The 25,498-nt window shown below is 39.1% G+C and overlaps 1 protein-coding gene and 1 pseudogene across 1 annotated transcript; one reads left to right on the top strand and one right to left on the bottom strand.

Annotated features, from left to right (window-relative positions):
* Positions 1–1,563: 1,563 nt before the first annotated feature.
* Positions 1,564–8,249, bottom strand: LOC124501857 (serine/threonine-protein kinase ICK-like; annotated as a pseudogene).
* Positions 8,250–8,948: 699 nt separating this feature from the next.
* LOC124501012 (taste receptor type 2 member 46-like) lies at positions 8,949–9,875 on the top strand. The gene has a single exon (XM_047064904.1). It carries the CDS (start codon positions 8,949–8,951, stop codon positions 9,873–9,875), a length of 927 nt encoding a protein of 308 aa, XP_046920860.1.
* Positions 9,876–25,498: the final 15,623 nt, after the last annotated feature.

Raw genomic sequence — 25,498 nt, 5'->3', positions numbered from 1 at the left:
AAGAGTGTCTCACTCAAGGGAGGCCCAGATAGTCTTTTGAAGCTTAATCTGATGACACCAGGCCCATAAAGGATAGTGTCCATTTCAATCAACTCAAAATCAGTTGATCTGGGAATCTTAAGTATCCACATGTCTTTATGCTTGCCGTATTCTGCAAGCTAGAAATAAGTCACACACTTAAAGCCACACTCAAAAGGAGGGAATTACGCAGGATGCAAACAGGGAAGAGAAATCATGGGGGCCATGTAAGGATCTGCCCACCACGGCTGCCACAAATAAGGAGTAACATATTGGCAGAGCACAAATTGGAACCAGAACCAAATTCGGCCAACATTCAGAATCGTAAATAAGAACACAGATTCAGGAAGAAAAGAGAAATATAGAGTTGTTGGAAATCCAATTCTATTGCCACTCAGGAATTAGGGCCTGGACAAGACATGCCTGGGCTTGAAGAGCCCAAAGCAGACTTTCCTTGGGTCACGTGGTATAGCTCACTGGCTGTAGCCCGTGAGTCCACTTGGGCACCCACTGGCCGTGATGAGTCAAAATTTAACTTTTAAAAAGTTGAAAGCACGACACACCTACAACTATAAAGGTGGAATGACTTATTTAACTCATGGATGGAAAAAAACAGCAGATGGTAAGTCTTGATTCCCTATCTCTGACTTTTTGTCTGGAGTCAGATTCCTTCCGCTTGAGAAGCGCCCTTTATGTATTTATTTATTTCTTTTTAACATTTCCAAAAATATTTACGGAGAGTTCTTTCGTTTGGGAGACAACGACAAAATGAAATGAGCGGCGTAATAGTATTTTTAGAACAGCACAGTGGTAGCAAAAAATCAAACCAGGAACATGAAATGGAGAAAGACAGAGGATCCTTTCTCTAGGGCTGACGTGAGTCCAAGAGAGCCAGAAGCACTGCCACAATTAAAATTTAACCATGTCACAAATATCTGCACGCACTGAGCAAATAACCCTTTTTCACGTAGCCTTAAGTTGCACGCCTGATGCAATACACCAATTAATTTTTTAAAAAGTTCATTACCAAGTTGACTGTATAAAATACAAAGCAGAATGCATATACACAAAATGCTGCTGTTTAAGTAAATAATGGGGGGGGCATCTGGGTGGCTCAGTCTGTTAAGTGTCCAACTTTGGCTCAGGTCAGGATCTCATAGCTCCTGAGATTAAGCCCCCCCCACCCCCCGCGGCCCCCCACCCCCCAGGCCACCTCGGGATCTGAGCTGGAACCTGGAGCCTGGTTTAGATTCTGTGTCTCCCTCTCTGTCAAAAATAAACAAACAAACAAAAAACACATTAAAAAAACAACAGGATCGAGTTCTAGAATAAAATAATTTGGTACCAAAAAAGGATATTGCACTCAGATCACTATCAAAAAAAAAATTTTTTTTTAAAGGATATTGAAATGTCTTGGTTCAGAAGAATAACTATCAAGTGTTTGCTTTTACACCATCGTCAAGTGTCTTGCTGGCCGAACACCAGTTGGCAGATGGACAGTGTCTCGCTTTCCGCCCCCCCCCCCCCCCAGAAGCTTCATGAAAGTCATCGCTGAGACGCATACTTAGAAGCCTAGTCCGGTGGGCCGTGCACTGGCTGGGCAGCCGGAGGCCATGGCATCAATCCAGATATGCTTCTAGGCTGCGTGTGGAAACAAGGTCACCCGGGATGAGGCCGCTCGGCCTTCAGGGAAGAATAGCCAGGGGAAGGGTCTGGAATAGGTGCCAAGTGTACCCTCTGCGTAGCGGAACCAACTTCTTTTTTTTTCAGAAAGGAGGGCATATAGTTTCATTAGTCCACTAGAAGTAGTAGTATTGAATGTATTTTGCTGAATGTGTTTTGCAGAATACTGAATGTATTTTGCTGATAACGGACAACTGTCCCTGAAGATTTTCCGTACAAATCAGAAGTAGACCGTGTCTTCGATGAAATAAAACCCTTGCCTGGATTTGGAAGTATGCCGCTTCTTAGATTTATCCCAGGCGTGGATCCAGACGGCTTCAAGTAGTGCTGCTTGGCATTGGCTCTCAGGGCTGCTGTGTCTCATCTCTGACAGGAGGTCTGGGTAGGGGGCGCCACTTCCAGTACCGGGGCGCAGAGGGCTTCAGGTCCAAACCACTCTCAGTTCTGCAGAGGGTCTCTCTTCACTCTGTCTCTTCCTGTTTTTCAGGGCAATCCTGGTGAGGGATAGACTGTAATCTAAGTCATCCAACCGAGTCAACCCAGTCATCAGATTCCTTTGCTGACCAGGAGGCAAGACCCACCTTCTCCTACTCTTTGGCTTGATCTCACCATTTTTGTGTTCCAGGCCAGCTCGTATTTTTGACTGGGGATTCTTGGTATGGAGGGACAGGAAGAGCAACGGGCTTGGCTTGTCCACCAGAAGGTGGTTCGAGTGATCTGGCCTGGGAGCCTCTGCTTTGTGGGGGGTACATGAAATGCCGAGAAGGCTGGCGGGCTTGATGCTGCCTTGAAGAAATCTGTGCACTTGGCTTGGGTGGGATCTGGGTAGCGTGGACAGGCTTCATGTGAGAAGGTGGGCCTACCTTTTCCAGGACATCCTTCTGTGGTTTTCCCGAATCCTCAAGGTTCTATGCAATGTAGCCCAGTGAATGCCTGGTCCGCAAGTAAGGCTGTTGAAGGGCCTGACTTAGCTGTTGGCTGTTTCTTGGGATCCCTCTGCAGCTTGTCTCTCAGGAGTTGAACGGCTTTGCCGCTAGCATTTGGAATCAAGGTCTTTAAGTTACTGGGTACCTTCTGGGGCCAGTGGAAGTCCATCGCACTTGAAAGTTGGTAGCCTTCGGGCCCATTGGTCTTTTTCCGGGTCCCCAACAGTTGGCAAGTTTTGAAAATTGTGTTGATTTCACTGGCCCCAGCGAAGAGTGGCCTGAGGGTGCACACTTCTGCCATGATGCAGCCCACAGCCCAGATGTCAATGGAGGAGCACAACTGGTAGACCTCAGGAGCACTTCTGGAGCCCTGTACCTTCTGGTAGATACATAGTCTGTGTATGGAGGTCTTGATCGGATTTCTCCCGCCAACCTGAAGTCTGTATTTTCACAAGTTCTGGGCTGGTGCAGAGAAAGTTCTCAGGCTTTAAGTCCCGCTGGAAGAAGCCATGTTTGTGAAGAAATACAAGTCCTTGTAATATCTGATACATGATATTCCTTATAGCTGATTCAGGAAACCACTTATTTCTTTCTTTAATGAGCTGGTAAAGCTACTCCTTCATGTCCTCGAAGATAAAATAAAGATGATCATTTTCCCTGATAACTTCTTTTCATTTAACGACATTGGCATGGTTGAGCTTCTTTGAAGACTTAACCTCCCAAAGGTTCATGCATTCCTTCCTCCCAGGAATAAAACTTTCTTTTCATTTTTTTAAAAATGTTTATTTATTTTTGAGAGAGACAGAGACAGAAAGCGAGTGGGTTGGGGCAGAGAGAGAGGGAGGCACAGAATCCGAAGCAGGCTCCAGGCTCCGAGCTGTCAGCACAGAGCCCAATGTGGGGCTTGAACTCACAAACCATGAGATCATGACCTGAGCCGAAGTTGGACGCTCAACCGACTGAGCCACCCAGGAGCCCCATCTTTTCATTTTTTAAAAAGCAATCAGCTCGGGGCACCTGGGTGTCTCAGTTGGTTAAGCGTCCGACTTGAGCAATCAGCTCCCCGGACTCAATGCTTCCTCCCAGTGGGACAGAACGGTAGGTTGCATCCCTGAGTTGCTTGACTCATGGTGTGTCTGCTCAGGCGGACCCTCATCCTAGGGCCCAGGCGGTGCTGTCCTGCAGAGGCAGCAGGCCAACCCGCAGTGTAACCAGATTTTTTTCACGGCAGCACCAGCACAAAGTATTTAATAGAACGTGACTATCTCCCAAATACGTATTTTCAAAGATCAGTCTTCTACTGGCGCTGCAAACACAGGCGGGGGCCCGCGGTGAGCACTGCACCTCCACGACTGGGGCGCAAGAGCCCCCTCGGGAACTGGGGGTGCAGGTAATCCCTGCTAGGACAGGCCGAGAGGTCCCGCAAGTTTCATGGTGGAGTTGAAAAGTACTCTTTAGAGTTTCCACTGGTGAGGTTTGTTTCTCTGAAAATATCTATTTTGCCCTTATTTTTATCTATTATCTATCTATCTATCTATCTATCTATCATCTATCACATGCTTACTTTATTTATTTGTTTTAAGAGAGAAAAAGAGTGGGCACGATTGGGTGGGGGAGCAGAGACAGAGGGAGAGAGAATTAAAGAGCCCAAGGGTGGGAGTTGGGATGGGGGGTGTGCTTGAACTCACAAACCATGAGATCATGACCTGAGCCCAAATCAAGAATCACAGGCTTAAATGACTGATCCACCCAGGCACCCCTATTTTTTTATTTTTATTTTTAACATTAACCCTAGTGAGGTATAATTACATATAGCATAATATGCTCATTTTACATATGTAATTTGATGACCTTTAACTATTATATACCTCCTTGAAACAATGACCATGATAAAATATGGAACAATTTTACCACCCCCTCAGTTATTTTGTGTCCTTTTTTGGATCAGATTCCAGACAACTACTTTTGTGGTTTTTGCCTTAGTTTTTTGCTTGTTTTAGAAATCATACTATATGCACTCTTTTTTGTCCACCTCTTTTTTTCAATCATAGTTTTTTGAGATACATATCGTTGTGTATACGAGTAGTTTATTTCTTTTATTGCTAAATGGTATTTTATTCTATGAATATGCCACGATTTGTTCATTCATCTCCCTGTTGATGGATATTTAAACTGTTTCCAGTAATGGACTCTATTGGGTAAAGCTGGTATTAACATTCTCGTGAAAGTCGTTTTGTGAACATACGTTTTTATTTATTTTAGGTAAATAAACACACTAGCGGAATAGCTGAATAGTTGGCAATACGTATGTGAGGCTTTGTTAGAAACTGTCAATCAGTTTTCCAAAGTGGCTGTATTATTTTTCAGCAGAAAAATATGAGAGTTCTAGTTGCTTCACATCATTGCCACAATCTAGCGTGCTCAGTTTCTTGAACTGTCACATTCCAGAGGGTTTGAAGTAGTTTTATTTTGCATTTCCCTTATGTGCAATGTTGTTGAACACGTTTTTAGTGGTTTATCACATCTTCTTTTGTTAAGGGTCTTTCGAAGTCTTTTGCTTATTTTCCTTAAATTGAGATGTTTGTTTTCTTAGTATTGAGTTGCAACAATGTTTAGTGTATACACATATATTTAAAAAACAGTCCTTGGTTACATCTATATTATATATATTTCTCCCATTTTATGGCCAACATTTTGATTTTCTTGATAGTGCCTTTTCATTCATCACTTTTATTCTTTTTTGTTTAGCTTTTCGCGTGTGTGTGTTCATGTGACTGTGCATGTATATGTTCTAGCTAAGAAATTCCAAAGTCACAGAAATAGAATCCAATTTTCTTCTAGAATCATTATCTTTTATTTTTTTTAAGATTTAAAAAAATTTTAAAAAATTTGTTTTTAACGTTTATTAATTTTTTGAGAGACAGAGAGGGACAGAGCATGAGCGGAAAGGGGCAGAGAGAGGGAGACAGAGAATCCAAAGCAGGGTCCAGGCCCTGAGCTGTCAGCACAGGGCCCGACGCAGGGCTCGAACTCACAAACTGCGAGATCATGACCTGAGCCGAAGTCAGATGCTCAACCAACTGAGCCACCTGGGCGCCCCTAAAAAATTTTTTAATGTTTATTTTTGAGAGAGAGAGAGAGACAGAGAGCGAGTGGGGGAGGGGCAGAAAGCGAGGGAGACACAGAATCTGAAGCAAGCTCCAGGCACTGAGCTGTCAGCATGGAGCCCCACGCAGGGCTTGAACTCATGAACCATGAGATCATGACCTGAGCAGAAGTCGGATGCTCAACAGGCCGAGCTAGCCAGGCGCCCCTATCTTTTATATTTAAATCTAAGATCACCTCACATTAATTTTTTATATGGTGAGAGGTAAAAATCGAAGTTCATTTTTTTATACTGTTATTCAGTTTTCCAGCATCATTTGTTAAAGAGAATTTTATTTCTCATGAAATGGTTTTGGTTCCCTTGTCAAAATGAACTGACCATGCATGTGTGGGTCTGTCACAAGATACTATTTTCTAATCCACTAATCTGCTTGTATAAGCAAACAACAGTACCACATTGACTTAATTACTGTCGCTCTACAATCATGAAATCAGACTTGTGTTTTATAGAGCAAATATTTTCAATTTTGATGTAGTCCAATATGTTAATATTTAAGTTTTATGCATCATGCTTTTGGTATTGCATCTAAAAGGTCTGCTCAGCTTTCAAAAGTTTCCCCTATATTTTATTCTAAAACTTTCATAGGCTTAGTTCTCACATTTAAGTCTTTCAGCAATTTTAAGTTAATTTTTGCATATGGTATGAAATAAGGGTCTAAACTCAGTTTTATTCATGTGGATATCCAATTTACCCAGCATCATTTGTTAGACAAATGAGACGTAATTTCTCCCATTGAATTTTGAAATCAGTTAACCATAAATATTAGTGCTGATTTCTGAACTTCAGTTGTGTTTCACTGATATATATATATATATATACACACATATATATAATTTTGTGAGTACCACACTATCTTGATTAATGCAGCTTTCTAGCAAGCGTTGAAATCAGGAACTGTAATTTTCCAAATTTGTTCTTTTTTTAAAAAACAAATTCTTTTGGTTATTCTGGGTGCTTTGCATTTCTGTATACATTTTAGGAATAGTTTTTCACTTCCTGCAAGAAATCTTCTAGGAGTTGATAGGGCTTGCATTTGAATACATAGATCATCTCTTCACCTGAAAAGATTCTCCTCTTGATGGATTTTAGTTCGGCTGGTTCTCCTTCCTTGCACAGCTCTGTGATGTATTTGAAACATAATTTTGACAATTGTTTGCCCTAATCCCAGGTGTTACAGGAGGAAATCTGGCCTTTTTCAACCTGCTACATTGTGTTCATAAATGGAAGTTCTTGTCGGCAAACAATGAAGCATCTAATCACACAGGATAAAATGAACCACAGTCCTCCACACTTATTCTGTACCAGAAAGGTTAGAACTGAAAGCACTCTACACAAATAATGTACTAACTCCTCACAAAAACCACCCGAAGAGGATACAATCATCTGCATTTTGGTTGATGATTTTACTGAGGCAGAGAGTAATATTAAAATAGATTAGAAACATATAATGCAAAGAATCTAGGTTTTTCTTTCCTGGCAGTCCGGCTCTAAGATCCTCGGCTAGAAATAATTATAGTACAAAAACTGAAAGCGAAAAAAATCCATGGGTAGAGGCTAATTTTTATATCTATTAATCTTAAAATATTAAGTAGCCCAAAATGAATTAAATGTAAAATGAAACAATATGTATGGATAGAGAAATGCAGACTCTACAATGGAAGACCATGTTCTTTTGAAGTTTTCAAGGGACGTTTAGAAAGTTTCTGAATGTTTTAATTAAATATTTAAATATTAAGTAGGCTCAAAAGAGAAACTTTATTAAAGGCTTAAGCATGAGAGATATGTTTAGTAGCTACTAAAATGGGCTGAAAAACCTCAATGAGAGAAAAGATGAATTTAAAGCTGGATGGTTTTGGGGCGCCTGGGTGGCTCAGTCAGTTAAGTGTCCGACTTCCGCTCAGGTCATGATCTCGTGGTCCATGAGTTCAAGCCACGCGTCAGGCTCTGTGCTGACAGCTTGGAGCCCAGAGCCTGCTTCTGATTCTGTGTCTCCCTTTCTCTCTCTGCTCCTCCCCCACTCACACTCTGTCTCTCTCTCTTAAAAATAAATACATATTAAAAAAATTTTTTTTTAAATTGCTTAAAAAAAAGCTGGATGGTCTCCCTGAGATTCATTTTTTTTCATTTTGAAAATTATAAGACATGCACGGGGTTCCTAACTGGCTCAGTTGGTAGATCATGCCGCTCTTGATATGGGAGTTGTGAGTTTGAGTCCCACGCTGGGCATAGAGCTCACTTAAAAACAAAAGAAAATTATAGGACAATAATTCCTGTATTTATGATGCATGTGTGTTTGTGCACACGCGTGTGTGTTTATGCACTTGTAAACAATAAAAGTGTGCATAAATGTTAGTCATCGAGAACCAGCCTTTGGGGAGTATTGGCACATGACCTCCCCCCGCCCCGCCCCATACCCTGAATGTTTTTGATTGGAAAAGCTTAAATTCTTTCTGCATAATTGCGACATTAAAAAAAAAAAAAATCCAGGACATCTGAGTGACTCAGTGGGTTGAGTGTCTGACTTTAGCTCTGGTCGTGACCACAAGGGTCTTGAGTTCGAGCTCTGCAATGAGCTCACTGCTGTCAGAGCAGAGCCTGCTTTGGATCTTCGGTCCCCCCTCTCTCTGCCCCTTCCCCACTTGCGCTGTCTGTCTCAAAAATAAATCTTAAAAAAAAAAATCCATAATGATGGTAATCTTACTTCCGGCCAAGCTCTACCTAACAATTAAGACACTCTACAGATGTGTTTTGGATTTTTCAATTTTCTGTACAACAAATAAAGTTGATAATACAAATTACGTAGAGGTCAAACAAGGAAAAAATCACAAAACACTGAAAGACAATACGGTTTTATTTGCATGCTAGCAAATGAGAATTCAGCTTTCAATTTCAGCATGTGTGATGAGTATTCTAGCCCACAGCAAGGATATAAAGTCAATGAATAGAAGTTAATTTGAGCTGTTTGAGGAATAACAATGGTTTTCATCAAGACAGCACTGAGCTCATCTACTGGCCTACCCTGGTGCTTTCCTGCTTGACATTGGTCACAGAATTTAAAAGAAATGAGAACTTTACTGCACACTTAGGGATCAGGTGCACAACCAGTGACATCAGACATTAGACTTAGATTTTTTTGTTTGTTTTCCTTTCTAGACATGGTAACCGCACTACCGAGCATTTTTTCCATCGCGGTAATAATAGAATTTCTCCTAGGAAATTTTGCCAATGGCTTCATAGCACTGGTGAACTTCATTGACTGGACCAAGAGACAAAAGATCTCCTCAGTTGATCACATTCTCGCTGCTCTGGCTGTCTCCAGAATTGCTTTGCTCTGGGTAATGATAATAAATTGGTATGCAACTTTGTTCAGTCCAGATTTCTATAGCTTAGAAGTAAGAATTATTTTTCAAATTGCCTGGGCAGTAAGCAATCATTTTAGCATCTGGCTGGCTACTAGCCTCAGCATATTTTATTTGTTCAAAATAGCCAACTTCTCCAGCCTTATTTTCCTTCGCCTCAAGTGGAGAGTTAAAAGCGTCGTGCTTGTGATGCTGCTGGGGTCTTTGTTCTTACTGTTTTCTCATGTTGCGGCAGTGAGCATATATGAGAAAGTGCAGACTAAGGCATATGAAGGGAATGTCACTTGGAGGACCAAATGGACGGACATGGCACACCTCTCAAATATGACTGTATTCACACTAGCAAACTTCATACCCTTTGCTACGTCCCTGATGTCTTTTGTGCTGTTGATCTTTTCCCTCTGGAAACATCTCAAGCGGATGCAGCTCTGTGGCAAGGGATCCCAAGATCCCAGCACCAAGGTCCACATAAGAGCCATGCAGACGGTGGTCTCCTTTCTCTTGTTCTTTGCCGGTTACGTTCTGAATCTAATTGTTACAATTTGGAGTTTTAACGGGCTGCAGAAGGAACTGTTCATGTTTTGCCAGGTACTTGCCTTCGTGTATCCTTCGATCCACTCGCTGATGTTGATTTGGGGAAACAAGAAGCTAAAACAGGCCTTTCTGTCTGTTTTATACCAGGAGAAGTACTGGCTGAAAGAACAGAAACACTCAACTCCATAGATAAATAAGAGCATTGTGTCTTTCTTGGCAGAAAGTTAACTAATGTAGACGGTAACATTATATACCTCCTGCGGGTTTTTCCCTAGTGTGTGTAATTGAATAATTTTCAGTTTCACTTACAGAAGTCTTACCTAAGCCTAGCCCATAAAACTATATACATGTATGTATGAAAAATATAAGGAAGATTGGAAATAATCTACCCTCACCGGTTTTCTTAATCAGGTTAAACAATCTAATTATACATAATATGGAAAGAATTTCCTGAGAATTATGAAGCTGTGTGTATTTCACATATGCTATGTATCATCTTCCAATTAAAAAATTTGTCATCTATATTTATGCATTTTTCAGAACTGACAGGCAATCTCAGGGCATCATTGTTATTTTCCATTGTAATTGGTATTACAGTGTGCTTAGATTTCATTGTTTGAATCTCTAGTCTTTGCATGGTAATGGTATTCAATTCTAAATCACATACTGAGGATGAATGTTTGGGGTAGATAATTATTCCATCATAAATTCTTACTTCACGGTTAATAGAGAGTGATTAGGGCTGTGATGAATAAAGGTGTGCACAATGCAATTCATAAATGACCAACATATTGCATGTAAATTTTATATATGTGTACAATAAACTCTACTGATGAATATTTGATTTAAAGAAGTAGGCAGAAAGCTTAGCAAACACTGAGTTCCACAACAGGGAAAAAGATGAAAGAAACATGATCATGAACTCTTTAGAATGTTGTTGTAAGTTTCCACATGCAGTTAGGAACGTCATTTCTTCTGGTTTTTGAGTTTAGATAGACCATTTTTGAAATTGAGACCTGATTTCAAATATGTCAGTTGTCTCTTAAACCACCTCTGGGCCTCAAATCGCCAAACGTCCGAAACATCTTCCACTTTTAAAATTCTTTCAAAATATAAGGTAAGACTCAAATCTTTTGCATCTAAAAAAAAAATGCTCACTATTAGAATAGTGAAGGAATTATGGTATATAACTCAATAAACCTTTCTGCATACATTGAGTGGCATCTATTACGTCTACACAATAATCATAGGGGATTTCTCAAAGATATATTTTATAATAATCTTTTGATAAGAATGAAATAGAATAATGTGTGTTGGCATATTCATTGATAGCAAGTTCTATTATAGGAAAGAAATGCATAATCTTGTTCAACAACCGAATTCTACGCGACTGTTAATTTTGGTTTTAGGCAATTTAACAATTTTGTAAATCTGAAGGCAATTCATCTCCACACCTGCTGTATTTGTTTATCATCTATCTCTCCCAGTACACTTCAAAGAAGTGAGGATCGTATTTACTGCTGCCTCCCAAAACCTGCAAGCCGGCCATAGAAGAGTTAATAAAAAACAATCTTTTAATGAGTAAGTCAATGCATGAATGAGTGAATGAACTTTTTGAAAGCTGGGAAACCAATGAAAAGAAAATGTATCCCAAAACCTGCAAATTCCATGAATTTCTCAGCTCTGGTTTCACGATGAGGCGACAGGCTTATCCAAGAAGCAGTTCTCAGAGCAAATGTCTGGCTGTTTCCTAATTCTAGGGCAAATATCACTAGAATATAGCCTTGGCACAGCCCTTTCACATGTGTGAAGTGGAAACGGGTGTAACACCAAAGGTAGAAGGCATTTACAACAAAAGTTTTTAAAAAGCATATAAAAGATTTTATTAATTTGTATGTATATATTTTTTCTATTTATTGTAAATGTTATCTTTTTACGTGTGACTTTTTTTTCTAGCTGGGTATTGTAGACACAAAAATTATATTTGATTTATTAAAAAACTGAGTTCATACTGCTTTACTAACTCAGCTGCCTTACTAGAATGTTATTTTTGATATAATATTTTCTGCATCCTTTCCAGGTACAAGTTTTATTGTTATAAACTCACATAAAGTAAATAAATAATAATGGTATAACTCACTGACTATCTTATCCTGGGCCTCTAAAACCTGAATGAAAGTCAGAGCTCAAAATGATGACATTTAGGGGCACCTGGATGGCTCGGGGGGTGGGGTGGGTGGTTAAGCACCAACTCTTGATTTCAGCTCAGGTTATGATCTCACGGTACCTGAGTTTGAGCCCTGCCCGGGGCTCTGTGCTGACATTACAGAGCCTGCTTGGGATTCTCTCTCTCCCCCCTCTCTGCCCCTCTCCTCCCTTTCTTTCTGTCTCTCTCTCTCTCTCTCAAAAATAGATAAATACACTTAACAAAAATAATGACATTTATGTGGGTAGGTTAAGTCTCGGGCAGCAATGGGGAGAACATATAGAAAGGAGGCAAGAGAAGATGTGGAAGGAGGTGCTGTGCTGTGTTACTCTGCTGGCTACCAACTCACAATATGTTGAGAGACAATATAGTAGTCATCCTGTGTGTGCACACAGCACACAGCTTTTCCAGGAGGGTTCCAATGACAAACCACATGTAGCATTAGAACATGGAAGAGAGAGAGGAGGAGGGATGTATCTAATTACCTCCTATCTGTCTTCTAGTTCCCATTGGCCAGGGTTTAGCAAAGTGGGACTAATACCTCTGCTCATCTAGCCCCTTAGTGGTCATTTGGAAAGTGGAATCTCACCCCCCACAGGGTAGGGTTGCTTTCAAGTCCAAAATGGAAGCATAATCTGGCTTATACTTCGTGCTGAATAAAAGAATAGGAGACAGTGAAGGGACTCTGAGGAAGCACACAAATTTGGGTCCAATATAGTCCACCCCTGTGTCACTCATATGTATTCATGCCCTTCAGTCATGGCGGCTCTTTGAACGTGTGACCTGTGCAGTGGCACAGGGCTTCTGGTGAGAGGGGCCCCCTGCCTCGTGTGATGCTGTGCTCTTGCCATTTTTTTTTTTTTTTGCCAACAGATAAATTAAACATTTTTTAGAAGGTTTTCAGAATCATGAAGGTGCTTAATTCAAATGATCCTTTCCATACTATTAATTTCACAATCAAGAGTTCTTGATTACATTTACCATCATTAAAAAAATATATAATTTAAGGGTGCCTGGGTGGCTCATCAGTTAAGCGTCTGACTCTTGGTTTCGGCTCAGGTCATGATCCGATGGTTCGTGAGTTCGAGCCCCACGTTGCGTTCTGCGCTGACAGTGCGGATCCTGCTTGGGATCATCAGTCTGTCTCCCTCCTTCTCTCTGTCTCTCTGTCTCTCTCTCAAAATAAATAGATAAACTTTAAAAAAAGAATATATAATTTATATTTGGAAATAAATTGTATTTGCCAGCATAGTTTTTAAGTATGTAACACAATTCACTTTAATTTTAATGTGTAAGACTGCCAAATCTTGGGGGTGATGATAATCTTTTAACTGTATGTAACTTTCTGGGAGGTTGGTGTTTTTGATCTATTTTATCAAGTACTCCTATTTAGCTGGTGACTGGAAAGCAACCAGATTACAGTACAGAAATTCAGACCAACTTTTCTGAGTAACGAACCCATAATCAGCATGAACGTTGAATATGTGTCTATGTTGTTAATATTGGTTGGATGATAGCAATGACAGCTAAATAAAACAGGTGAAAATTTTAGAATAAATTAAGTTCAATGGGTGGAGTAAAGAGAAGGAATCATGGTCATGCATTCTGTGTGGAATATTGTTAAATCTTGAATTTGATAGAAACTGTATATTTTTAGAAATGTATTCTTTTTTAAGTTTTTCTTTAAATTCCAATAGTTAACATGTAGTGTAATATTAGTTTCAGGTGCACAATTTAGTGGTTCAATACTTGCATACAACACCCAGTGCACATCACAAGTGCCCTCCTTAAACCCCATCACCTATTCAACCTATCCCCCCGCACCTCCCCTCTGGTAACCATCAGTTTGCTGTCTACAACTAAGAGTCTATTTCTTTGTTTGCCTCCTTCTCTCTTTTTCCCTTTGCCTGTTTGTTTTGTTTCTTAAATTCCACATGAGTGAAATCATATGGTAATGGTATTTGTCTTTCTCTGACTTACAGAAATGAAAAATTCTTGACTCATGGCTTACATTCACAACGAAATCTCTTCAAAGTACAGGCTTTGTGTTTGAAATAGATTGTCTTGTTCCCCTAGCATGGGATCATTCAGTCATTCACTTATTGGTTGAACAAGTATGTGTTGGACGTGTTTTCTATATGCATTTTGGAGACGTTTTAATAAGAGACATAAGCTACAAAATAAAATAAACAATGAGCGTATGTAACAGGTACCCACTAAAAAGAAGAAGCTATAATATTCATGTCTCAGTTAATCTGTATACCTCATAACTTGTTAATATTTCCCATGTGCATAATACTGTTTTTCATGTGAAGAAACTGAGGTCCTGACACATTACATGACTTAACCACTTGGTGCTTATATTTAATGTGCTTAATTTTATCTGTGATATTTAGTACTTGCTCAATATGTCTATAAAAAGGTCATTGTTTTTATTTACCTGTTTATTGTGTTAGAAGCCAGTTGCCTTACTAAACGGTCACATGTGTTCTTTTAACGCTTATTCTCTTGTCTTTTGCAGATCAAAAATGATATCTTTTGTATGTAATGATTATTTCACTTCTTCCTTTTAATTATTTATAATAATTTTTTTTTGGTGTTGGTTTGTGTTATAAAATGCCTCAAACCTTCACAATGCTAAATAATTGCAGTGACAACTGGCATCTTTGTGTGTAAATGAGGAGTTTTCTAGTGTTTCACCAAAGCATTACACTGACTTTAGCTTTGGGGTAAAAACTTTAAAAATCATCTCTAAAGACAATCTTTCTCTTCCTATGTTTCTGTGTGTGGTACTCAAATAAAACCTATGTGAGAAGTATCAAACGTGCGTTTGGTTATTTAAGATGATTTGTCGGACCAGTTAAAATAATACATGTGAATAGTGGTCCACAAAACAATGGTACAACTTCCAGTCTATTCTGAATTCAATAGAACATCGCATACGCTGTCACATTTATATGTATTGTAGAAAAATTGCAACCATCAAGGGCAAATTGAAATTCAGAAAGTAATTACCAAGTAATGAGAGGTAATCTCCAAAGGGGAATAGTCAATTTAAATAACATGAAAAATCTCATCCAAAAATAAGATGTCAGAAGGCAACTGATTCCTATTGTCAGAGTGTTGAAAAGTGTAACTGCAATCCTTAATTCTTAGTGAAAACTTTGTCCTGGGGATCTAATTAAATCAATATATTTCCAAGTAAAAAATATTGGGGCTAAAAAAAAAAAAAAAAGAAAAGACAGGCTGTTTACTACACATGTCCTACTAATGGATCTACTTCAGTAAGATTGCTATGGACTGAATTACGTTCCTCCAAAAACCAGATGTTGAAGGCTTAATCCCTAATGTGGTTCTAATGTGGCTGTGTTTGGAGATGAGGTCTTCAAGGAGGTTAAATGAATTCAGGTTGAATGCATGAGGGTGGGGCCTTAATCTAATAGGGTTGGTGTCCTTATAAGAGGAGGAAGAAATGCAGGAGTCTTGGAGGAAAGGCCATATGGAGACACAGTGGGAGGTGGCTGCCTGCAAACGAGGAAGAGAGTTCTCTCCAGAAACCAACCTGATGCTTTCTTAATGTTTATTTACTTTTGAGAGAGAGAGAGAGACAGAGTGCCAGTGGGGGAGGAGAAGAGTGAGAGGGAGACACAGAATCTGAGGCAGGCTCCAGGCTCTGAGCTGTCAGCACAGAGCCTGACATGGGGGCTCGAACTCATAAACCATGATACCTTGACCTACTCATAAACCATGAGACCTTGACCTGAGCCGAAGGCGGATGCTTAACTGGCTGAGCCACCCAAGTGCCCCATGATGGTTTCTTGGTCTTAGACTTCCAGCCTCCTGAGCTGTGAGACAACAAATTTCTGTTATTGAAGCCACCCAGTCCCGTATTTTGTTATGGCAGCCTGAGTAGACTAAAGCAAAGACAAAAAATAAGTTAAAAAGGAAGAACTGGGATGGAAGGAGTAGAGCTGAGCAAACAAAAGGCTAAAATAGGTTAAGAAAAAAAAAAGCACACATTGGCTGTGTATAAGTTATAACAAAATTAATATTCCATAGTTTAAAGCAGGCTGGTATTAAAATTCTAAATAACATGAATTGCATGCTCAAAATTGCAGAATTTTATTCTATATAAATTATACTCAGTAAAGTTGGTTAATAAAACGGAAAGAAACTACATAACAAATCCTGGAAGAAGGGGCACGTGCAAAGAGATTTTAACACATGCCAAGGCTTTTGCCTGTACTAAAAGGAGACAGTGGTTTAAATCAGGTCAGATTAGAAAAGGAAACATGTTACATATATTTAAGTGTGTTTTACTTAACAACAACAACAAAAAAGCAAATGTAAATAAACTCCTGGATCTGTTTATCTGGATAAACAGATAGCTAGGAAAAAGGAATAATAGGTGTCGCATCAACTCAGGACAAAGCAAAGAGAATTAGAAAAGAAAAGAAAAAGCATGGCAGAAGGCCACGAGTCAGACATTAGAAACGAGTCTAAAGTTCTCAGACATCTCACATGATCTCGCGGTCCGTGAGTTCGAGCCCCGCGTCGGGCTCTGTGCTGATGGCTCAGAGCCTGGAGCCTGTTTCGGATTCTTTGTCTCCCTCTCTCTCTGCCCCTCCCCTGTTCATGCTCTGTCTCTGTCTCAAAAATAAACGTTAAAGAAAAATAATTAAAATAAATAAATAAAGTTCTCAGACATCGCTAAACGAATCAAGTTAGTCACTGAAAGGCACACTCAAATTTTAAATTCGCAAACATGTTATATGTATGTACATATAATATTTTATAAAATAAAATCTTAACTATTTCGTATGTTTATATATTTTATATATTTTATCCTACACAAGAGTCGACCCTAAAAGAAATAAATGAAGACTGGTTGAAAATGCATGCGTAAAGATATAAGAATACAAATGGTTAAAGGACTGCCAGATGCTTTGCAATGTTTATGCTTTCCTTCTTGGTTAGCGACAAATCCCTACTATTATCTTGTGCATCTTGATGTGCAAACTATTTAACTTTTCACCACAATGTTAAAACCAAAAACTTTGGGTTGTTATTCAATGAGAAATAGACCAACTTGTAGTTAGATCATTAATACGGTTTTATTTATTTAGCTTTGTAATATGAAGCTGAATTCTGAACTAATGTACCAACCAAGCAAAAGTTGGTGGAACAGTGCTAATATCAATGAAATACTTTTTAAGATGCTAATATCAATGAAATACTTTTTAAGATGAAATTCATCAGTGTTCAAAGAGAAATATGTAGGGGGCGCCTGGGTGGCTCAGTCGGTTAAGCGTCCGACTTCAACTCAGGGCATGACCTCACAGTTCATGAGTTCGAGCCCTGTGCTGACAGCTCAGAGCCTGGAGCCTGCTTCGGATTCTGTGTCTCCCTCTCTCTCTCTGGCCCTCCCCTGCTCGCGCTCTGTCTCTCTCTCTCTCAAAAATAAATAAACATGAAAAAATTTTTTAAAAAGAGAAATATTTAAACTAATAAAAGGAAACAATACAAAAGATAATAATTAGGGACATGAGTGCTTTTAAAAATAAAGATAAATCCAATTTTTTAAAATGAACAAAAATGCTGAGTCAGTATATAGTGAAATATTAAATATTTCAAAAGCTGATAGATCAAGCAGAATTAAGTAACACAATTAAGTTTAATCTGATAGAGTCCTGTCCCGGCAGAGAATACACAATCATTTCAAAGAAACAATTTTCATAAGCATAGATGATGTAATAGGCCCAAAAGTTCTCAATAAATGAAAAAATGGCTATTACACAAAATATATTTTTATCACCACAATTCAAAATTTTAGTAAAAAAATAGTAATAGTAACAAAATATTAATAGTAATGATATTCCATAATTTAGAAAATAAATTACTCACTAATTCAATCATGGGCAAAACAAGACAAAACAAAACAAAACAAAAAACATGTTGAGTTCAATCCAAAATTTAGAACTGACCAACAGCAAAACCACTATCTAAATCAAAGCCTCAAAATTTCAGCCAAATTAGAGTCATCATGAATATATACCCTGAATAATCCTGAAATTATGAACTAATTTTAATAAAGATTAAAAAATGGAGCTTATATTTACCAAAATTCCTGCTTAAGAATATTCATGACAACATTATTGTAAGCATTTATCCCATTGACAGTAGAATGGATAAATGAGCTGTGGTAAATTCATCCAGTTCAATGTTATTCCACAACAAAAATAAATAAACTAATAAACTAATTGTAATTAGATATAACCGCATGGACAATTGTTTCACATAAATATAATTTTAAATAAAAGGAATGAATCCTCACTCCCCCTAACCCCACATAAATGACTTTAATTTCCTAAAGGCCTGTCGTAGACAAAACTAAACTGTAAAATCTAGAAGTCATATTTAGGTAGTAAAACAACAAAGCAAACTTTGGAAATTATTTCCACAAACGGTGGTGATGTCAGTTTGGGAGTAAAACATGTAGTGTAACCAGGAAGGGGCAAATAGTGAACTTTTATTTTTTTACCTGGGTGGTGTTAACACCAGTGTCCAATTTTTAAGAGCTCATTAAACTAAACGTCCTCTTTCTCTTTATCATATACTATTTCAAAAGTATCGTCCCTATTATTAGCCACTTTATTCTAGAAAAATGTGTTCCATATTTTACTTTTTCTTTAAAAAGTTTTTTTAAATGTTTATTTATTTTGAGAGAGAGAGAGACAGAGAGAGACAGAGCTTGAGAGCAGAAGGGCCAGAGAGAGAGGGAGACACAGAATCTGAAGCAGGGTCCAGGCTCCCAGCTGTCAGCATAGAGCCCGACGCAGGGCTCTAACCCACGAACCGTGAGATCATGACCTGAGCGGAAGTCGGGCGCTTAACCAACCGAGCCACCCAGGCGCCCCTATGTATTTTACTTTTGTGTATATTATAAATCCTACCATATGTTGTTTTATTTTTTAAACAATTATCTTTTAAAAAGATTTAACTTAAAAGAAAAATCTTGTTTATTTACCCACATAATTACCACTTCTGATACTCTTTATACCTTTGTATAGATTCTTTGTATAGCTTCTTACTTCCATCTGGTATCATTTTCTTTCTGCCTGGACGATGTCCTTCCTTTAAGATTTCTTGTAGTATTTCTTGTAGGGTCTGCTGGTGATGAGTTCTCTTTGCTTTTTATGTCTGAAAATGTCTTTATTTCTCCTTCAGTTTTGAAAAATATTTTGTCTGGGTAGTCTAGGTTGAGAGGTTTTCTTTTTACCTTTCCAGTACTTTAAAGATGTTGGTAGAGTAGATTCTTATTTACACACTTTCTGAGGAGACATCTCCTATCATCCTTATTTTTTTCCCTCTGAACATAATGCCTTTATCCGGCTGTTATTAATATCTTATCTTTTTTTTTTTTAAAGTTTATTTATTTATTTTGAGAGAAAGAAAGAGGGAGGGGCAAAGAGACAGGGAGAGAGAGGGAATCCCAAGTGGGCTCCACACTGTCAGTGCAGAGCTAGAGGCGGGGCTCAAACTCAGGAACCGTTGAGATCTAGACCTGAGCTGAAACGAAGAGTCAGACACTTAACCTACAGAGCCACCTAGGAGACCCAATATTTTCTCTTTATTTTATTTTTTGATTTTTTAAAATATTTATTCATTTTTGAAAAACAGAGAGAGACAGAACATGAGTGGGGCAGAAACAGAGAGAGGAGACACAGAATCCGAAGCAGGCTCCAGGCCCTGGGTTGCCAGCATAGAGCCTGACACGGGGCTCAAACCTATGAACTCTGAGATCATGACCTGAGCTGAAGTTGGATGCTTAACTGACTGAGCCACCCAGGCACCACCCCCCTCCCCTTTTTTTTCTTTAAAATTTTTGTAACACTCATTTTTGAAAGACAGAAGATTTTCTCTTTAAAACTACTTTTGAGAAATTTAATTATGAGGTGTTTTGGAGTAGTTCTTGAAATCGAAGTATAGTTGACATACAATATTATATATTATATTAGTTTTGAGTGTACAACGTAGTGTTTCAGCTTTTATATACATTACGAAACGATCAACGCAGTAAGTCTAGTTATCATCTGTGACCTTCAAAGCTGTCATAATGGTCCTGACTATACTCTCTATGCTGTACTGTATATCTCTAAGACTTAACTAGAAGTTTGGACTTCCCGATCCTTGTCATTCTTCTTGTAGTTTCTGTTCGTTTCTTATGTGTGGGGTATACTGAGCTTCTTGGGCTGTTTGAGTTTATGGTTTTCATCACATTTGGTCATTGTGCCTTCTACCCAGCCCCACAGCTTAGACCTCTCTGCTTATACATTCGTTAGGCCCCTTGAACTTCTCCAAAGATCAATGATGCTGTTTTTTCCTTTTTCAGTTTCAGAGCCCACTCCATTATCTCATCTTTGTTTACACTTTTGTGTGAATTGGCGTGTTCCTCAAATTCAGCTCAATGTCCTAGAAGATGGCACACTTGTAAGACCCATCCCATGGTGTGTTGGGGCTTCTACCCTTGAGAATTTTTTCTTAAAATTTTCCGTTTTTCCCTTTCACCTCCTTGATCTGGATTCCTCCAAATGGGAGGGCAATATTGACAACGTTACAGTACAGAGTTGGTTTAGTTCATTATGTCAATATTGCTGGAAAAAAAATTTTTTTTAAGTTTATTTCATTTTTGAGAGAGAGAGAGAGACAAACCACGAGGGGAGGAGGGGCAGAAAGAGGGAGACACAGAATGTGAAGCAGAATGTGAAACTCACGAACCGTGAGATCATGACCTGGGCCGAAGTCGGACGCTCAACTGACTGAGCCACCCAGGCGCCCCTCAATCCACCTAAATTTAAATGGCCATGTGTGACATGAGGCTAGTGGCTGTCATATTAGACAGCACAAATTTGGTCTTCTTGGCTCATGTCTGGTAGCTGGGATAAAAAGACTTAAAATCTGGGCTCTGATGGGACTGTTCTCCATCACCGGGACATAGGTAGCCTCTCCATGTGGTTCTGGAATTGTGGCTTCAGTGAGGCTGGATTACTTGTATGTGGCTTAAGGCTCTAAGAGTAAATGTCCCAGTGATGGAGAACAAAGCTGCATGGCTTTTTATGGCTAAGCATCTGAATGACCATAGTGTCGTTTCTGTTATTTATTTATTTTTTTATTAGTTGAAGTAGTCAGAAACCAAGGAGAGAGGACATATACTCCAAATGTTAATAGAAGGAGTGTCAAAGAATTTGTGGCAAATATTAAAACTACCACAGGTTCTAACAAGATTCTGGTATTACATGAAGGAGCAAGGTGTTTGCATTTTCTTAAACCCGGGGTATTTTATAAATACTGGTGAGGTTGCTAACAAAGATATATGTTGATTGTAAAACTTTAGGTATAGCTGCATTCTAGATTGGAGCTTAGGGTTTCTGACCCCAGAATGGGGAATGAGTCAAATGGATAAAGGGATCGAATTGAATTAACTTTTTTTTTTTTAATTTTTTTTCAACGTTTATTTATTTTTGGGACAGAGAGAGACAGAGCATGAACGGGGGAGGGGCAGAGAGAGAGGGAGACACAGAATCGGAAACAGGCTCCAGGCTCTGAGCCATCAGCCCAGAGCCTGACGCGGGGCTCGAACTCACGGACCGCGAGATCGTGACCTGGCTGAAGTCGGACGCTTAACCGACTGCGCCACCCAGGCGCCCCTGAATTAACTTTTAAAGATGACATTGCAAAACTGTAACAGAGAACCTATCTCCATTTTGCATGTTCACAAATGGGGATTTACATTATACAAATTCTAAGGCACAGCTTTACATGTAAAATATAACCTGTGCCCAAAGCAACAGGGAATATAATAATCTCTGTCTTGAAAGTCACTGGCCGATATCTGAGAAAAATGGGTGTAGATTTTACAGTTTAACTGAGAACATTTTTTGGAGTATGCCTTGGGGCTTTCCAGACTCTGGTAGTGGCCATCAATAAAACAGAAATAAGACATTCTGAACACATAAATCTGTAACAGTGCAGTTATAATCAGTCAATGGTTATCTGAAAGCAGAGATTTCCTATCAACAGACATGCCAAGCATGATGGAAACCTTATTTTTAATCATTTCTGCCATAGACTTTATAATATGGATTTTTGGAAATGGACTCATTGTATTGGTAAACACCATTGACTGGATCAGGAGCCAGAAGGTCTCCTGATTGATTTTGTTGTCACCTGCTTGGTCATCTGCTGGATATGTTTCTGTGGGTGTTGACTTTAGCTAGCTCTTTTAATATGATTGATGAGAACATATTTTACTTCAAGAAGCTCGTCAAGTTTTGACATCCTCTGGACAGGATCCAACTATTTCTGCATGATCTGTACTACCTGCCTTGACGTCCTCTATTTCCTGAAGATAGCCAACTTCTCTAATCCCATTTTCCTCTGGAATTAAATAGAAAATTCACAAAGTGCATCCCATTATTGTACTGGAGGCACTGCTCTCTTTCTATATATGTCTTCTTTTTAAAAAAATGTTATTTATTTATTTTTTGAGAGAGAAAGAGCACACACAAGTGGGGGAAGAGCAGAGAGGGAGACACAGAATCCAAAGGAGGCTCCAGGCTCCGAGCTGTCAGCACAGCACCTGACATGGGGCTCGAACTCATGAACTGCAAGATCATGACCTGAGCTGAAGTCTGATGCTTAACCGACTGAGCTACCCAGGTGCCCCTACCTATGTCTCCTTTTGAAGGAAGTATTGATTAATAGACTGATCCAAGAATGTGTAAAAATGAAAAGAAAATCGACATCCAATTTTGTAGAGAATACATATGATTTTTTAACTTCCTGGCTTTCCTTGATATGGTGGTCATCATTTTCTTGTAGTGTCTCTGATCTCCTGACTTCTTTTAATTCTCTCCTTGTGTAGCCAAACTGGGCAAGTGAAGCTACGGGATATGTATTCTAGGGATTTTAGCTCAGAAGCCCGTGTAAGAGCCAGGAATGCTAGAATTTCATTCCTACTCTTCTTTATTATGTACTCTTTGAGCAATACCATGATAATTTTGACATATTTTATTTTATTTTACTTTTGAGTATATTTGACTTATATGCTACCTTAGTTTGAGGTATACAGCATAGTGATTCAACAAGTTTATATGTTATGCTATGCTTACCATCAACAGTTGAGTGGAGAAAGAAGATGTGATATATTGGAATGGAATGGAATGCTCCTTGGCCATGAAAAGGATGAGATCTTTCCACTTGACGATGGAATACTCCTCGGCCACAAAAAGGATGAGATCTTTCCACTTGACCTATTCGATTTTAGACAACGAGGTGGCCAAGGTGTTTGCCAACGTGATTGCACTTTTCTGTCCATCTGACCATTCATTCGTACTGATTTTATGGAATAGCAAACTGAAGCAGGCCTCTCTCTGTGTCCCGAGGAAGCTCAAATGTGCCTGAGAGAAGATAATTCCTTGTTCTCATAAATATATCTGATATGGGGGCGCCTGGGTGGCTCAGTCGGTTAAGCGTTCGACCTCGGCTCAGGTCATGATCTCGCGGTCCGTGAGTTCGAGCCCCGCGTCGGGCTCTGTGCTGACAGCTCAGAGCCTGGAGCCTGTTTCAGATTCTGTGTCTCCCTCTCTCTCTGACCCTCCCCTGTTCATGCTCTGTCTCTCTCTGTCTCAAAAATAAAATAAACGTTAAAAAAAAATTAAAAAAATATATATTGGATATGAGTGATGTTTTGAGGGGAAAAAAAGGAAGAAGAAAAGGAGAACTTCTTCTATGTCCCTTTTGCCCACCTCTTCTTCTCTTTGTGCTCTATGCTTTGTTATTGAGCATTATTGAAAGTACTGCTTGGTTTAAGATGAAAGAAAAAAAGTTGTCACCTTGTTTGCATTCGATATGGAAATTATTTAGTTAATAGGCAAATTACACTATATTGATAATGCATTTTATATTAGGCACTACAGAAGATATCTTAGATTATTCCATTTGTAAATGTTATTAACAGATTGGATACATATAAAATAAGATAGAGTAGAAATACATGAGGGATTGCAATATATATTTGTGTGTCAATGTGTATGTGTAAACAGATTTACACGCACCAGCACCTACAGATTTATTTTCTAAAAATGATGATCAAATAATCACTTAAAACTAGGAAGGAGGGACATCCTGGGTGGCTCAGTCGGTTAAGTGACAGACTTCAGCTCAGGTCATAATCTCGCAGTCCATGAGTTCGAGCCCCGCGTCGGGCTCTGTGCTAACCGCTCAGCACCGGGAGCCTGCTTCCGATTCTGTCTCCCTCGCTCTCTGCCCCTCCTCCTCTCGTGCTCTGTCTCTCTCTGTCTCTCAAAAATGAATAAATGTCAGAAAAAATTTAAAAATAAATAAAACTAGGAAGGAAAACCCCAACACAAATAGCTAATAGGGCTTGCAGTTTAACAAAACTTTGAGAATACAAAACTTAAGTTAATTGAAAGTAACATGTCATTGATGGTTATTTCCAAATACAAGCCTTGTTTTTTTGTTTTTTGGTTTTTTCTGTTTTTTGAGAGAAAGAGTTTTCAAGTGAGCAAGGGGCAGGGAGGTGGGGGGGAGAAAGAGAGAGAAGCAAGGCTCACCTGACGTAGCGCTTGTGTTTTACCCAAAGCGGGACTTGAGCTTGCCTGAAGCGAGGCTCGAGCTCACCTGATGTGGGACTCAAACCCACGAACTGTGAGATCATGACCTGAGCCGACGTCAGATGCTTAACGACTGAGCCACTCAGGTGCCCCAAGCCTTGTTCTTTAAATGTTTTCAGTAAAGAACATTAAGTAACCTTGACTATCAAAAAGTGTTACAACCACCAGATCTAGACTCTGGACTCTGAATCTCTGAAACAAAATTTGAATTTTATTCAACTGGTTGACTGTTTAAGGAAGGCAAGGACTAACATTTGAAAATGAGCAGAATTTTAAGAGACAGTAGTGGTAAAAGACAGAAGCTCATTTGATGACAGCCACTAAGCAAACAGAGAAACATAAATGTTTCAAAGGAAAAACAAATCAGCGGCAACTACTCAGCTCACAGAATTAAATTTAATAAGAAACACACCTGTTAAAAGCAAATACAATTAGGAAGCAAGTAAAAAGTGGCAAGACAAGAAAAAGTATACAGTAACATATTTAGGAAAAACTATAATAAATATTTTTCATGTTTATTTATTTACTTGGAGACAGAAAGAGAGAGCGTGCACATGTGCATGAGCAGGAGAGGGGCAGAGAGAGAGAGAGAGAGAGAGTCCCAATCAGGCTCTGCACTGTCAGTGAAGAACCCCACACAGGGCTCGAACTCACGAACCATGAGATCATGACCAGAGCCGGAATCAAGAGCTGGCTGCTTAACTAACTGAGCCACCCAGGTGCCCCAGGAATACATTTTTTTTTTTTTTAATAAAATAGTCAGGAGTAGAATTTGGACAATAATTACAATGTTTTCTCTACGAAATCAAAGAAGACATTGCAAGGAAATAGTATGCTTCTCAGCAATAAAATTAGTAGACTCATTTTCAACACTGCAGAAAGTAATTTAGAAAGTCAATTAGGGGTGCCTG

The sequence above is a fragment of the Lynx rufus genome, unplaced genomic scaffold, assembly GCF_022079265.1.
Source record: "Lynx rufus isolate CCGP_SWC_20201006 ecotype Redwood Valley unplaced genomic scaffold, mLynRuf1.p SCAF_7, whole genome shotgun sequence".
Classification (NCBI taxonomy): Eukaryota; Metazoa; Chordata; class Mammalia; order Carnivora; family Felidae; genus Lynx; species Lynx rufus.
The sequence above is the reverse complement of the archived record's forward strand: the minus strand, read 5'-3'. Positions and strand labels throughout refer to the sequence as shown.